Source organism: Macaca thibetana, chromosome 1, assembly GCF_024542745.1.
Source record: "Macaca thibetana thibetana isolate TM-01 chromosome 1, ASM2454274v1, whole genome shotgun sequence".
Taxonomy (NCBI): Eukaryota; Metazoa; Chordata; class Mammalia; order Primates; family Cercopithecidae; genus Macaca; species Macaca thibetana.
This window is the reverse complement of record NC_065578.1, coordinates 162164314-162179125: the sequence shown is the minus strand read 5'-3', so window position 1 is coordinate 162179125 and position 14812 is coordinate 162164314. Positions and strand designations below refer to the sequence as shown.

General features: G+C 51.0%; 1 protein-coding gene across 1 annotated transcript in view; it reads right to left on the bottom strand.

The window, feature by feature from the left end:
- Window positions 1-6821: 6821 nt before the first annotated feature.
- Window positions 6822-14812, bottom strand: part of CACNA1S (calcium voltage-gated channel subunit alpha1 S) — a 74728-nt gene continuing 66737 nt past the window's right edge. The window contains exons 37-44 of the mRNA XM_050765178.1: window positions 14531-14632; window positions 14122-14246; window positions 11294-11422; window positions 10249-10499; window positions 8821-8906; window positions 7936-8027; window positions 7546-7689; window positions 6822-7399 (exon numbers count right to left, since the gene is read on the bottom strand). Of these exons, the coding sequence (XP_050621135.1) occupies window positions 7148-7399; window positions 7546-7689; window positions 7936-8027; window positions 8821-8906; window positions 10249-10499; window positions 11294-11422; window positions 14122-14246; window positions 14531-14632 (1181 nt within the window). The 3' untranslated portion in view covers window positions 6822-7147. The remainder of the gene's footprint in view (window positions 7400-7545; window positions 7690-7935; window positions 8028-8820; window positions 8907-10248; window positions 10500-11293; window positions 11423-14121; window positions 14247-14530; window positions 14633-14812) is intronic.

The window sequence follows — 14812 nt, the reverse complement described above, 5'->3', positions numbered from 1 at the left end:
ACAAGAATACAAAAAGTAAGAGGCTTAAGAATAGTGTCCAGGCTCCCGCTGGACACCTGGTTTCACCATTTCAGGGTCAAGTGACTGCAACTAATTCACTCAGCCTTTCTGAACCTCTGTTTTCTCATTATAAAATGAGATTAGTAGTAATACCTATTTTATAGGTATTGCAGTGATTACATGATATGAAAGGCAAAATGCTTAATGAATCAGGCTTAATGTGTGTTATAACCATTATTGTTCTACAGATGAGGAAACCAAAGGGCAGAAACATTTTTAGGAGAACACACCAGTGGGAATGGGAGTGGGTGTTCTCCAAGTCCAGGGCCTCGCTCTGCTGCACCCTGCACGTTTCAGGACAGCCTTTCTGAAGCTTGGCTGAGGGAGCCTGGAGTCTCTTCCTGGCTCTTCTCGTGAACTTAGTGATGTGAGGTACATGGGGTTGTTTCCTTCCCCGGGTCTTCATTTCCCTTCTCCCCACCATGGAATCTCTCTTTCTTCATTTGACTTTATTTTTATTTATTTTGTGAGATAGGGTCTCACTCTGTTGGCCGGGCAGGAGTGTGGTGGTGCAACCATGGCTCACTGCAGTCTTGACCTCCCAGGCTCAAGGGATCCTCACACCTCAGCCTCCCAGGTAGCTGGGATGACAGGCACGCACCATCATGCCTGGCTAATTTTCCTTGTTTGTTTGTTTGTTTTGTTTTTGTTTTTGTTTTTGTTTTGAGACAAAGTCTCACTCTGTCACCCAGGCTGGAGTGCAGTGGTGTGATCTGGCTCACTGCAACTTTGCCTCCTGCGTTGGAGCAATTGTCCTGCCTCACCCTCCCAAGTAACTGGGATTACAGGTGTGCACCACCATGCCTGGCTAATTTTTGTATTTTTAGTAGAGATGAGGTTTCACCATGTTGGCCAGGCTGGGCTTGAACTCTTGACCTCAGGTGATCCACCCACCTCGGCCTCCCAGAGTGCTAGGATTACAGGCATGGGCTACTGCACCCAGCCTCCTCTGAACCTTTCAAACCCCAGTGTCTGTCTCACCAAGGTATGCGACACCATTGCATTTTCAGCTGACAAGACCAGAATCATCGCTTGCACCTTGTATTTGTGGCCAATCTCTTTTAAAAATACTTCTGTGCTTTGGTTTCCTCAACTGGACTTTAAGTTCCATTGAGACACACAGTTATGGACCACAGGGGAAAGTTACCATGGAATTAGAAGGCTGGAGGGCACATCCCAGATCTGCCACTTACCAACTGTAGACCTCTCAGTGGCCTCATTAGGAAAATGGCAGGAGGATGACCTGTGGTGGGGTTGGCACTGTGAACTGTCAGCCCCAAGGCTGGGGTGACATGAACTAGGGATCAAATGCCAGAAGAATGGGGGCATAACCTTGTGAAATAGGAGTTGGGGTTAAGCTCAGCCTTGCCTTGGCAGTGTCTTCTCTAGCAGTCTGGGGCAGGAGCCGACCTCTACATCCATGCCAGTTGGTGAGAGCTGGCAGGGCCTCTAGGAGGACGAGGCCTGGTGCTGAGGTGTGTGGGCTGCCCATTGCTGCTGCCCTGTGCCCCCTAAAGTGCCCGGGTTCCCCCAAGGTTGGCTTTCTCCTGTCTTATAGATCTGACCCCATCACTAGCCAGCATCAGACAGAATCAAAACAACGGCTTCCTTCCCTTCCTATGCCAGGTCCTTCCTCAATCACATTTGCATCTCACAACCACTTTAGGAGTAGGAATGACCTTCCCATTAGACAGAGGGAGGAGCAGAGACCTCAAAGGGTTATATGAACTGCCTGACCATCGCTCAACATGGATACAGGGGAAGGGGATTCGGGCTTCCAAGGCTCTGCTCCGAAACACCTTGCAGACAACAGCCACCACCTCCCTGCCTCAAGAACCCAGGACAGGCAACTTGGCAGGAGTCCCTCAGGGCCAGGGAGCTCCTCCCCATTCTGAAGACAGACTGGAACTGAGGCCCACCCTCTTCCACCTTTCCAGAGACCCTCCAACTGAGCTCCACACCCCCTAGATGGAGGGCTCCCCTAGCCCCCACAGCCCCAGCATGCAGCTTTGTGTCTACCCCTCCTGCCAGCCACACCCCGCCCCTTCTGGCAGAACCCCCCACCCAGCAGCTGGGCCCCGTGTCTGCAGGGAACTGTCAGGGAGAAGACAGGGGTCTGGCAGACACTGTCCCTGGCCAGTGCCCCCAGGTGACAGAAGGGGGCCCACCTGCTCCTAGGGATACACTGTCTGTCAGGGGGTCCTGCTGAGGGGTGTCTGTCTTCTCTGTATTTGCCCACTTTCCCTCCCTCCCACCTCAGGCCTCATCCTGCCACAATTTGTTCCTTTTAGGCTTTGAGTAGCCCGGCAGCCCTATAAGGGGAAACCCGCCTATGAGTTGAAGCGAAGCTGGTGCAGAGGTAGGATTTTGCACATTCTGATAAATTACAACATCTTATATGTTGCAAAGGAAAATGCCTGAACTTTTCCATAGAGTGAAGACCTAATAGGAAAGTTTCTCAAAGCCTGTGTTTACACATGTATCTGTTAGTTAGGCTGGGAGGGACAGCATAGATTTGACAAATGGTGTACCATTAAGGATGTGGAATTAGATGCTAAACTGACTCCCACCTTGGCTCTCTTATGAGCTGTGTGGTTAGGCAAGTTACGTTTGTTCTCTCTGTGCCTTTCATTTATTTATTTATTTATTTATTTATTTATTTATTTATTTATTTATTTTTTTGAGAAGGAGTTTCGCAGTTGTCGCCCAGGCTGGAGTGCAGTGGTGTGATCTCGGCTCACTGCAACCTCTGCCTCCCAGGTTCAAGCAATTCTCCTGACTCAGCCTCCCAAGTAGCTGGGATTACAGGCACACACCACCATGCTCGGCTAATTTTTTGTATTTTTAGTAGAGATGGGGTTTCACCATGTTGGCCAGGCTGATCTCAAACGCCTGACCTCATGTGATCCACCCGCCTCAGGCTCTCAAAGTGCTGAGATTACAGGTGTGAGCCACTGCACCTGGCCCTCTCTGTGTCATTTTTGCAAAGTGAGGATGATGATACCTTTCTTAATTGTTAAGAGGATTAAATAAATTAGTATAATGGCAAAACCCTTGGAAGAGGGCCTGCCATATAGTTCGCTTTCTTTTTTTTTTTTCAGTCTTATTTTGTCACTCAGGCTGGAATACAGTGGTGCAATCATAGCTCACCTTGAACTCTTGGGCTCAAGCCGCACTCTCACCTCAGCCTCCCAAGTAGCTAGGGCTATCAGATCATGTTACCACGTCCAGCTAATTTTTAATTTTGTGTGTGTGTGTGTGTGTGTGTGTGTGTGTGTGTGTGTGTGTAAAGACAGGGGTCTTCCTACATTTCCCAGGCTGGTCTTGAACTCCTGGCATCAAGCAATCCTTCCACCTTGGCCTCCCAAAGTGCTGGGATTACAGGTGTGATTCACTGCGTCCAGCCCTAGTTGACACTCTATATGTGGTAGGCATTACTACGAGATGTTCAGATCCCTCATAAATAAGAGTGTCCTTTTATAAAACTCTACAGCATACACTTATGTTCCATTTTATCTTGTCTTCCCTAGAGATGAGTCAATTGAGCAGGAGACAGTGTAAGCAGCTGTGGGGGTGTTGAGTACTCCCTGCTGCCTGTGGGAGCTGCACCATGGAGTCTAGCTTGTTATCCTCCAGAGGCAGAGCCCCACATCTCTGCCTCCTCTTGGTATAGATGGACAGCCATGGTGGTGGAGGCTGCAGAGCTGAGCAGGTGATACTGGGCAGCGACCCTGCTGCTGGCAGGGTCCACACCCCATAGCTCTTTCCTGCATTTATTTAACAAGCGACATTGAGCCAGCAATCTCTGTTGAAAAGTGCTCAGCCCTGGAGACAGAACTGTGAACAACGTGGACACAGCTCCTGCTTTGTGAAGCTTGGTGTCTGGCTGGGGTAAAAATAAACAAGCAGTTACAACACAGTTACGATCCCTACTGTAACGGAGGAGAGATGGCAGCCGAATTTCTGGGCCAGGCTACAGAGAGTTTGGGGGTGTTCAGAGAAAGCCTTCCGCAGGAAGTAATAGCAAAGCTAAGGTTTGAAGGGTGACTAGAGCTCAGTCAGGCAGAAGGCTCAGGACGCTTCCAAAGAGAACAGTACATGTGAGCTCAGAGGTGAAAGCTCCCTCTGGGTGGGGCGAACAGGAGACTTGGGCAGGGTCTGATCTGGGAGAGGCTTGTGAGCCCAGGCAAGGGTTTTGCTTGCTATTCAGGGGCTTTGGGCGTGCCTTTAAAAGTTTTCAGCAAGGAGACAAGATGACTGGTTCTTCTTTTAGAAAGATCAGAGACAGATGGGGAGCAAGAGAAAAGAGGAGACTGGAGGCCCGTTCAAAGGCTGTCACAATAGATAAAGCACGAGATGATGGTTGAACGGATCAGGAAAGTGACCGTGAGGATGAAGAGAAAGGAGACAGATGTGAGAGATACTTAGGAGGACAAATCTGTGGGGCATGGTGGGAGGGGGAGGTAGGCATCCAGGACAACACCCAGACTTCTGGTTTGAATAAGGAGTGGGCTTCCCCGAGACCAGCAACACCAGAGGAGTAGCAGGCTTTCGGGAAAGGATAAGAGGCCACCACTGGACAAGGTGAGCATTAGGCACAAGTGAGACGTCTATGCAGAGTTGTCTGGGAGGAGCAGGATACAGATCTGGAGTTTAGGACAGATTTTGACTAGAAATACAGATTTTGGAATTACTGGCACATACATGCAACTAAGATATGAACGTGTACTACAATGAGAAGAAAAGGTCAAGGAGACAGAGTCTACCCGAGAGGTAGGCAGGCCAAGGGAGAACTCCCAAGGAAGATTCAAGTTGGAACACTCGAGGGGTACAAGGAAATTCAGGAGATCTGACACTCGGGGGGAATTTCAGGCAGGGAGGAGGGTAAATTGTATCTCATGCTGCCTGGAAGTCAAGTAAGGTAAAGATGTAAGAGTCCACTGGGTTAGCAACCAGATAGTGACATTGGTGAGTGTGGTTTCAGAGAAGGGGTGGGGCAGAGGCAGACTGCCTAGAGAGGAGAAATGAGAATGGAAGGGGAAATAGAAATGTGGACAAGGAGACCATACAGGTAAGAAGTTTGGTCCTCAGTCAGGAGCAGTGGCTCACGCCTGTAATCTCAGCACTTTGGGAAGCTGAGGCGGGCGGATCACTTGAGGTCAGGAGTTCAAGACTAGCCTGGACAACATGACAAAACCCAGTTTCTACTAAAAATACAAAAATTAGCTGGGCGTAGTGGTGCACACCTGTAGTCCCAGCTACTCAGGAGGCTGAGAGAGGAGAATCACTTGAACCCAGGAGGTGGAGGTTGCAGTGAGCCGAGTTCATGCCACTGTACCCTAGCCTGGGTGCCAAAGTGAGACTCTGTCTTTAAAAAAAAAAAAAAGGGTCAACAGATGATAGATCATAGATGACGGATGGATGGATGGAGGGAGGGAGGGAGGGATGGAGGGATGGATGGAAAAAGAGAGAGGGAGACAGAAATAGGGAAATAGGATGGCTGCAGAGTCAGGCTGCTAAGAGGGAGTCACCTGGAATGTGTTCCATGCAGCTAGAAGGGGCCTACAGAGAGGCAGAGAGAGGGGATAAGGGCTGGGTAGAATCCGAGCAGCTGGCAGGAGAGCACTGGCTTCCACTGGGTCAGAAGGGAAGGAGGAGAATGCGACAGCAGAAACAGGAGGGTTCATCAGTGTGGGGACAGGAGCTGTGGGAGGAACCTTCTGGTAGCTTCTATTTTTTTTTGTGGAGAAGGGAGCAAAGCTAGCTGCTGGTGTTGGGGTTTGAGCAGAGAAGAGCATTGAGATTGCTGCACTGACAGGGACTAGGAAGCATTGGGGCCCTGTTGAGACTGGGGGCAGGGACGTACAGTGCATTGAGAGTGTGAGTGTCCCTGCCCTGCATGACTGATACCCTAGGCCTGGCTGAGAAGCCCAGAAGCTGCCTGGGGGTTCGCCAGGAGGCTGCACGGGGAGGCCAGTGTGGTTTCCACAGCAACAGCCACAGAGCAGGCGCTTGGCACAGGCTTAATGACGGAATGGCGAGAAGAGCAAGGAGTCCAGTGAAGGGGGAAGGATGCTGTGGGGACACAGAGGCCCCGGCACAGAGTCCTGTCCTCGCCTCTGGCTGTGCACCCCAGGGCTGTCCCATCACCTCTCCATGCCTCCATTGCCTCATCTTTAACGTGGAATTCACACCTACCTCGCATGGTTGTGGTGGCAATGAAATGAATATTGTAACTGAAAGTGCTTTGTAAACATAACGTATTGCGGCCCCTGGCATGAGAGCAGGTGTGTAGGTGGCACACAGCAGGCACTTGGTAAACAGTAGCTACTGTTACTCATCGTTACTTGGTGTGGCTGAAAGGAGCCCTGGAGAATGTAGATCTTTGGTATTCAAGGCCATAAACAGGGGGCAGTTGAGGGCTCTGAGAGCCTGTGTTGGCAGTGGACTCTGGCCAATGCCTCACGGTCACAGCTTAGAAGATGTTTGGCATTGGTGTGACCTGGGGTGTGCGATTGCTTCTAAGGCCACCAGTCCTTCCTGGGGTTGCTTGGTCCCGGTCAGTGGACTTGGCTGTGGACTTCCAGGAGAACCCACAACAGGTCCCTCTCTGCCTCATGCAGAAAAAAATCCAGATGACCCCTCTGTCTTTCTCCATGCCCAGTCTCCCAAGCCCATGGGGAGGGTTCCTGGGGAAGGGACTGGGGGAGAGGGAAACACAAGTGTAGAAGAGTCCAAAAAACTGGACAAGCAGAGGCCAGTTGCCAGTGTCACAGGCCTGGAGATTTTAATGTCCTGCAGGTGGGAGTGACCCTAGGCCAGACAGACACAGACACCAACTAGGCCTTTTTGAATGACATCAGAAGCTCCATCCAATCATGCCTCTTGCTGGTTGAGGGGCAGGGCCTGTCCAGCTACTTCCTCCCCACTTTTTGAGGTGGTTCCTGACCACCCCGCCTCAGGCCATGCATCTAGCTGCTGCGAGGGAGGGAGGCTGCTGTGGTGGGCTAGCCCTTCTCCACCCCAGTAACCTCCCCACCCCCATTGGTCATGCCAGCTCTAAGCCCATGCTGATGCTGTGTGGGCATCACAGCCTGGGAGGAATAAGGGTCTCCTGGGAGCCCTGGTGCTGGTCAAGGCTGCCCAGGGAGGAACCGAGGTTCAGGCATCCCAGGGAGCTAGCCATGCCCTCTGGGGCCTCTCGTCCTTTCAGTAGCTCTGTTGCCATGACCTCCACTTCCTCTGGTTCCATTTGGCAGGCATCTGCCAGGGCCTGGCCTGTTGCCATGATGAAGTTTGCATCAGCTGCCAAGGTGCCCAGGCCCCCTCGAACCAGAGCCTGCAGGGAGGAGAGGAGGCTGGGTGGGGTCTTCCTGGGGAGCCACCTTTGGGGACCTGCCTGTTGGCCCTACCCTCTCTCCATGCCAGGTCATCACAGGGCCACCGCTCAATGCAGCCACTGCTGTGACCCAGCCCCCGGCTCACCTCTTGGATCAGCAGGGTTGTAGCTGGCGCTGAGCACCTGGAAGTATTCTCCCCGGTGCTCCTGCTGTGGGGTGTCTCCTCGTGCAGAGACCCTGGTGTGGAGCTCCTTCTGTCCTCAGGCATGGGGGACTCCACCCTGGGGCACTGTTCCAAATGCACAAAAGCAAAGACCCCCACGGGGGTGCTGGAGCCCACCAATGAGCAAAATTCCAGATCATCTGAGGGCAGCTCAACCAAGATCCACGGAAAGGGGAGGATGAAGGGATCCCCTCCCTTCTGTACTACTGGACACATTGCTGCCCAGCCTTCCCCCGCCACGGTCCCACTCCAAGTATCAGGCCAGGCAGGGTCTCTGTATGGAGTTTGCTCCCAGGCCCCTGCCCCTGTTACCTGGCAGGGGGCAGGAGGTGCCTGGCCTCTGGGCATTGCCCTCTGGGTCATCAGTCCCTTTAGCTTCTCCACACAAGGTTTGCTGTGGGGTCCTGTGGGCAAGAAGGGGCAAGGATAAGAGGGGCTGCTGACTCCTGCCAGGAGCCACGAGTCAACAGAGGCTCGCTTGGCCGGCTAGCCACACTCTGTGAGCGCTCTGAGATTCTCACGGCTGCAGAAGATGTCTTAGAGGGTAGACACATGATGAGGCCCAGCCAACTCCAGGCCAGGCAGGGCTGCCCCAACTTTACTGGCCTGGTAGCTCTTCTTGAAGGTTTGGGAGAGGGGATAAGGGCCAGAGCCTCTGGCCAAGCTGGTTCTCTGTGGTCTCTGGGTGTGTGCACATTAATGTGAATGTGTGTTGGGAAACACAGCAGTATCCTTATTGCCACTAGCCCCCAGCCTCCCTGGGGCTCCTACTGTCACACAGCAGTCTAGATCATACTAGGAGACTTCAATATCATTTGCTGAAGGGCCCCAGAGTCAAGACATCAGTGTGTCCAGGGGCTGCCCTTCCAGGGACCTGGGGCAATGTGGGGACTCCTGCGCTGGGGATGGTGTAGGCGGCTGGGTGAGTTTCCTGAGAGGCCAGCAGAGGGCCCTTTAGCATGCACAGGCTTTCCCCCTTCCACCTCATTCAGCCACCTAGATGGTGCCCTGCTTCCCCACTTGGACAAGAAGCTGGCCCTGATGGTTTTCCCATTCCAGGGCCCAGATGATTGCCATTGTAACAGGCTCCCAAGCCAGCCCTCCCAGCCAAGTTCCCAGACTCTAAGAAAAGAGTGGGGCTTCCCGGACTCCTCTGGAAGAAGACTCAAGCTTCTTAGATGCACAGAATGCACTGACCCAGGGCCCTGCAGGGTTGGCCAAGGGCTCCTCCTCTGATAGCAGATGTCTCTGTCTCTTCTGGGAACTCCCTTTCATAGTGGACACTGAAATGGAAGCAAGGCTGGGTAAACCAGAGAAGGCTGCTAGCTCTCTTGCCATCCCTGCCTCTCTGTGGCCCCAAACATCCTTTTCCCTTAGAGCCTGTACAAGGCCAACCTAGTATAGTAGCCATGACTCCAGGGCTGACCCTCCCACCAATGTGCCCCAGCCGGCCCTGACTCTCTAGGAGGAAGGAGCCCAGTGCATTCCTGACTCCACTCCTTTGCTCAGTTGCTCCCTCTACCCTTTCTACATTCTGTTCATCTTCCAAGGCCCAGCTGCAGCTTCCCAGCCTTTGGAACCCTGCTTCTCCATCTCGGCCACACACAGGATCACCTGAGGAGCTCAAAGGTGAGTGGTGGCTGTGTCCCATACCCAGCATCTGTGGTGAGGCCCAGGCCTTGGGATTTGCAGAAGCTCCCTGGATTATTTAATGTATAGCCAAGGCTGAGAACCATTCTAGGTCTTTCTAGCCCATGGTGATCCATACCCCATCTGCACTCTCAGGACACTAAATCTCTGTAATTATTTGGTGTTTTAGTTTGTTTGTTTGTTTTGCTTTGTTTTGTTTTGTTTTTTTGAGGCAGAATCTTGTTCTGTCACCCAGACTGGAGTGCAGTGGCACAATCGGCTCACTGCAATCTCCACCTCTTGAGTTCAAGAGATTCTTCTGCTTCAGCCTCCCGAGTAGCTGAGATTTCAGGCATGCACCACCACATCTAATTTTTTGTGTGTTTTTAGTAGAGATGGGATTTCAACATGTTGGTCAGGCTGGTCTTCAGCTCCTGACCTCAAATGATCCATCTACCTCGGCCTCCCAAAGTGCTGGGACTACAGGCATGAGCCACCACACCCGGCCTCTGTGATTATTTGGTCCCAATCATATCACATAACATATCACCCAATCACAGATTATATTTAGTCTGCAGCCTAAGGTTGGTGAGACGGGAACCACCCAGCATGGCAGGATCTCCTTGGAACCTAAATCCAGTGATGGAACCTTATTGTCCACGGTCTTTTGTGGTATGTGCTACCACCAAAGGTCCTCTCCTAACCTATCATGTGTTCAATACATCTCAGCTCCTAGACTTGCTGAAGCCAACAGAATAAAAGAACCTCTCAGCATCGGGGCCAATACTGACATGACGTGAGGCTTCCCCCTGCTGGCCAAAGAAGCCCGTGCCCTCCAGGTCGGCCCTTACATTAAGGTTCAGGATGGATTGGGGCACAAAGGCAAGCAAAAGACACCCTACAACTTCGGGGTACCCTCTTCCAATCCAGCCTGGAACCTGCTGACATTGTCCTCCCAGTACCTCTACACCCAGGGATGGCAGTGGCCGCCACTACCTGGAAAACGCATGGCTGTTGCTATGGTTGCTGTTGCCATAGGCAACATTGGCATTGGCATTGTTGGTATTGGCACGAGCCAGGGGGTTGGTGCGTGGATCTTGATGGAAGTCCTCCAAGAAGACCGGTGACTCCAGCTCTTCCATCTCTATCTCAGTAAACTGGAGGGGTCTCTGACTGGCCATGACCGGGGGCAGGGAGTTGGTCCTTTCCAGGAAGTTGTCCACCTGGCCAAACAGGCCTCCAGTCCTCTAGGGGCAAGGAGACAAGCAGTGACTAGGGGATGAGGACAAGGAGGGCATGGGGGGCTGTCACTCTGGGACAGTGGTGTTGGGAACAAGCGATAGTATTGGGAGACAAATCTTATAAGGCCAAAGGAGGATGGACTGAGTGGTGAGATCAAAAGAGGAGAATTCCTCCCCTTAGAAAGTTCTTTGTTTGATGGGGTAGGCAGCACACACCTAAGGAGGTATATAGGGGACACAGGCACACAGAAGAGAAGTGTGGTGTAGGGGAGAGAGGGCTGAATTGGGAGTCTGCAGCATTGGGTTCTAGTCCCCTCTCTGAAACGGATTTACTAGGTGATATTGGACATCTCACATGATCTCTGTGGGCCACCATTTCCTCATGAATAACCCAAAAAGACCTAATTAGGTGTCATTAAAGACCTTCCAGCTCTAAAGTGTTATAAGAAACATCAGACAGCACTGAGGATGGACTGGCCTCAGTGGAGGCAGGCGGGGCATTTGATCCTGGAGGGCCTCTGGGAGATAGGTCGTTGCCTAGGGTTTGTGGGGAGGAAAGGGAAGGGGTGAGATTTGGTAGGGAAAGGCGGGAAAGGGTGTGTTGCATTTGACACCTCTAGTAGGTCAGGTCATTGATTCTGACTTCCAGGAGAGGTGGGTGGTGAGGTGGAGAGACGGAGAGGGATATCTTCAGCTCTCATGTCCCCCTGTCATGTGGCTGGGCTCCTGGCCCTCCTCTCTGTGAGACACTGCCACTTATGGTGTCTAGACCACTAGGGGTGCTCCTGGCTCTCCCTCACCCGGAATATTCCCTCCTCCATTGCAGCCTCCACCATGGCTCTCTCCAGCTCCTCCTCAGCAGCCAGGTCTCCTGAGACCGTGCGACGGATCTCGGGGGCTGCCTCTTCCTCAATGGTCCGCAGTCCTGCCTGGGGATGGCGAAGGGACTCAGTTATCTCTCCAGCCCAGGAGAGGAGACCAGAACCTCTTATTGTTTATTATTTATTTATTTATTTATTTTGAGACAGAGTCTCACTCTGTTGCCCAGGCTGGAGTGCAGTGGCACAATCTGAGCTCACTGCAACCTCCGCCTCCCAGGTTCAAGTGATTCTCCTGCCTCAGCCTCCTGAGTAGCTGGGATTACAGGCATGTGCCACCATGCCCTGCTAATGCTTGTATTTTTAGTACAGATGGGGTTTCACCATGTTGGCCAGGCTGGTCTCGAACTCCTGACCTTGTGATCTGCCCACTTGGCCTCTCAAAGTGCTAGGATTACAGGCATGAGCCACCATACCTGGCTAGAACCACTTTCTGTGGCTTACTTGTTTCTTATCACTGTACCCAGGGCTCTCCTGAAGCCCCAGCCTAGGCCCCACTCTCCCTCTTGGGTTATTGAATGTCTCAGGTACCTGAGAGGCCACCAGGTTCTGCTCTGGCCTCTGGGATAGCCCACACCTTAATTGTTCCCAATGAGTCATCTCTTGACCCCATGGGTGAAAATTTCATGCCCTTCCCAGGCTTCCAGTTTGAGAAGTGTTCTTACTCAGTACAGTCTTCTAGATTAGTGATCTCTATTGATTGCATATGTCATATATATATATATATATATAGTTGGTCAAAGTTAATATCACCAGTAATGGGACAAGTCAAGACTGGTGTCACCTAATAGCTTGTAATGAAAACATAGCATCATTTCTGTGGCATTCTTATCCAAGGTGCATATCCTAGTAATCAGACAAACCCCATTTGAGGGACATACTGACTTGCAGTCTTCAAAAGTGTCAAGGTCATGTCAAGGAAAGACTGAGGAACTCTTCCAGATGGAAGAGATTAAAGAGATATGGCAACTCAATGCACTGTGATTCTGGATTGGATCCTTTTGCTATAAAGGACATTTATTGGGACCACAAGTGAAATTTGAATGAGGTCTGAGGATTAGAATGTAGTAATGTATCAGCCTGGCATGGTGACTCACACCTATAATCCCAGCACTTTGAGAAGCCGAGGCAGGCAGATTACTTGAAGTCAGGAGTTCGAGACCAGCCTGGCCAACATAGCAAAACCCCGTCTCTACTAAATATACAAAAAGTAGCCTGGCGTGGTGGTGTGTGCCTGTAATCCTAGCTATTCAGGAAGCTGAGGCATGAGAATGGCTTGAATCCAGGAGGCGGAGGTTGCAGTGAGCCAAGATCTTGCCACTGCACTCCAGCCTGGGCGACAGAGCGAGACTCTATCTCAAAAACAAACAAACAAACAAACAAACAAACAAACAAGACAAAAAGAAAGCATCAGTGTTAATTTCCTGATTTTGGTAGTTATGTTGTGGTTACATAGAAGAATTATGCAGGATAACGCCCTTGTAATACACATTTTGCCTTGAATACACATAATGCCTTGAAATATGCATTAAAGTGTTTGGATGATGGAACATCATTTTGGAGTTACTCTCAGATGGTTCAGAAAAAAAAGGTTTTGTGTTATACTTGCAACTTTTTTAAAGTATGATATTATTTCAAAATAAAAATAGCCATTGAAATAAATTTTTGAGCACAGCTCAAATGCATGTGTATTTGGGGGATTTATAAATTATATGCATTACAATGAACACAAAAATAGAAATAAAACCAGAAAAGATAAAACATAAAAGTTCTAACATTTTCTTTTCACATCCAATGGGACATTTTTTTTTAATTTATTTATCTTTTGAGATGGAGTCTTACTCTGTCACCCTTGCTGGAGCGCAGTAGTGCAATCTCGCCTCACTGTAACCTCTGCCTCCCGGGTTCCAGTGATCCTCCCACCTCAGCCTCCCAAATAGCTGGGATTAGAAGTGTATGCCACCATGCCCAGCTAATTTTTGTAATTTTAGTAACGATGGGGTTCTACCATCTTGCCCAGGCTGGTCTTGAACCCCTGACCTCAAGTGATCCACCCTTCTCAGCCTCCCAAAGTGCTGGGATTACAGGTGTGAGCCGCCGCACCTGGACCCATACCCAGTGGGACATTTTAAGAGCTCTTCGTGGATCGCCTTTCTTTAGAGACCACTGTTCTTTTTTTTTTCTTTTGAGACACAGTCTCACTCTGTCGCCCAGGCTGGGGTTCAGTGTCTCAGTCTCAGCTCACTGCAACCTCCGCTTCCAGGGTCAAGCGATTCTCATGCTTCAGCCTCCTGAGTAGCTGGGCTTACAGGCACATGCCACTACACCCAACTAATTTTTGTGTTTTTGGTAGAGATGGGGTTTCGCCATGTTGGTCAGGCTGTTCTTGAACTCCCGTCCTCAAGTGATCCACCTGCCTCGGCCTCCCAAAGTGCTGGGATTATAGGCGTGAGACACCGCACCTGACCTAGAGACCACTGTTCGTGTCTAACTTGTTTCTTCTTCGAACAAATCCTATTTTATTTGGTCTTATCATCCAGAGATGAAGTGCCCCTGGTTCTTTTTTTGAGGTTGAAACATCTTCAATCGTGGACTATCCAGAACTGTCTTGACATTTTTTCACTCTTCTGGGCTTCCTTTGTCCTTCTATGTCTCCATCATTGGCCCCTCAAGGACATGGAAGGATAACTAGAGTCTGGAGACCTGGCTCAGTCAGGGAGCCCCTTGGAACGTACCTGGATTGGGCTTACCTGGATCTGTACAATGTCCTTCTTGGGCCGATAGCCATAATACTCCTCCTGGCGCTTCATGAACTTCCGGAAGTGCTCCTGGATGAGGAATGTGGCGTAGAACTTCCCCACTGTCACCTCATCATCTGCAGAGGAGCCAACAAGAGATGCCCTGAAGGCTGGTGGGAACCTGACACTGGTTCAGAGTGGGAGCCAGCTGTAGCCAGGCCCGGGCATGCGAGCAATCCCTTGTCTTGCTGACTTGCTCACTGGGCACTTTCCATCCTGAGGTTAGATGCCCGTGGGCTCTACCTAAGGCATTTATAGAGGGTTTAGTCCATTCTCAGATTCCCATGGGGCTCCTTGGAGAAGCTCCCCAACCCCATTCCTTGGCTGTTCCTGGACTCTGGTTCCCCAAAGCAGCACCTACCTCCTATTGGAGGGATGACCTGGTCCAAGAGCTTCATGCTGGTTCTCTTCCAGATCTTCTTGATGATGGCCCTCAGCTCCTCATTGGCCTGCTCAAAGTTACCTGGAGCAGGAGAAAGGCAAAGAGGCCAAAAATTATCCAGATCACACCAACTGCACTTGACAAGGCCACCCAGTTCTTTCTGAACCTCTCAGCCAGCCAGTCATTTACTACGAAACATTGGCTGAGTTTTGGGGCAGCTGCCTTGCGGGTTCTCGCAATGATGGGAGGGCATCACTGTCC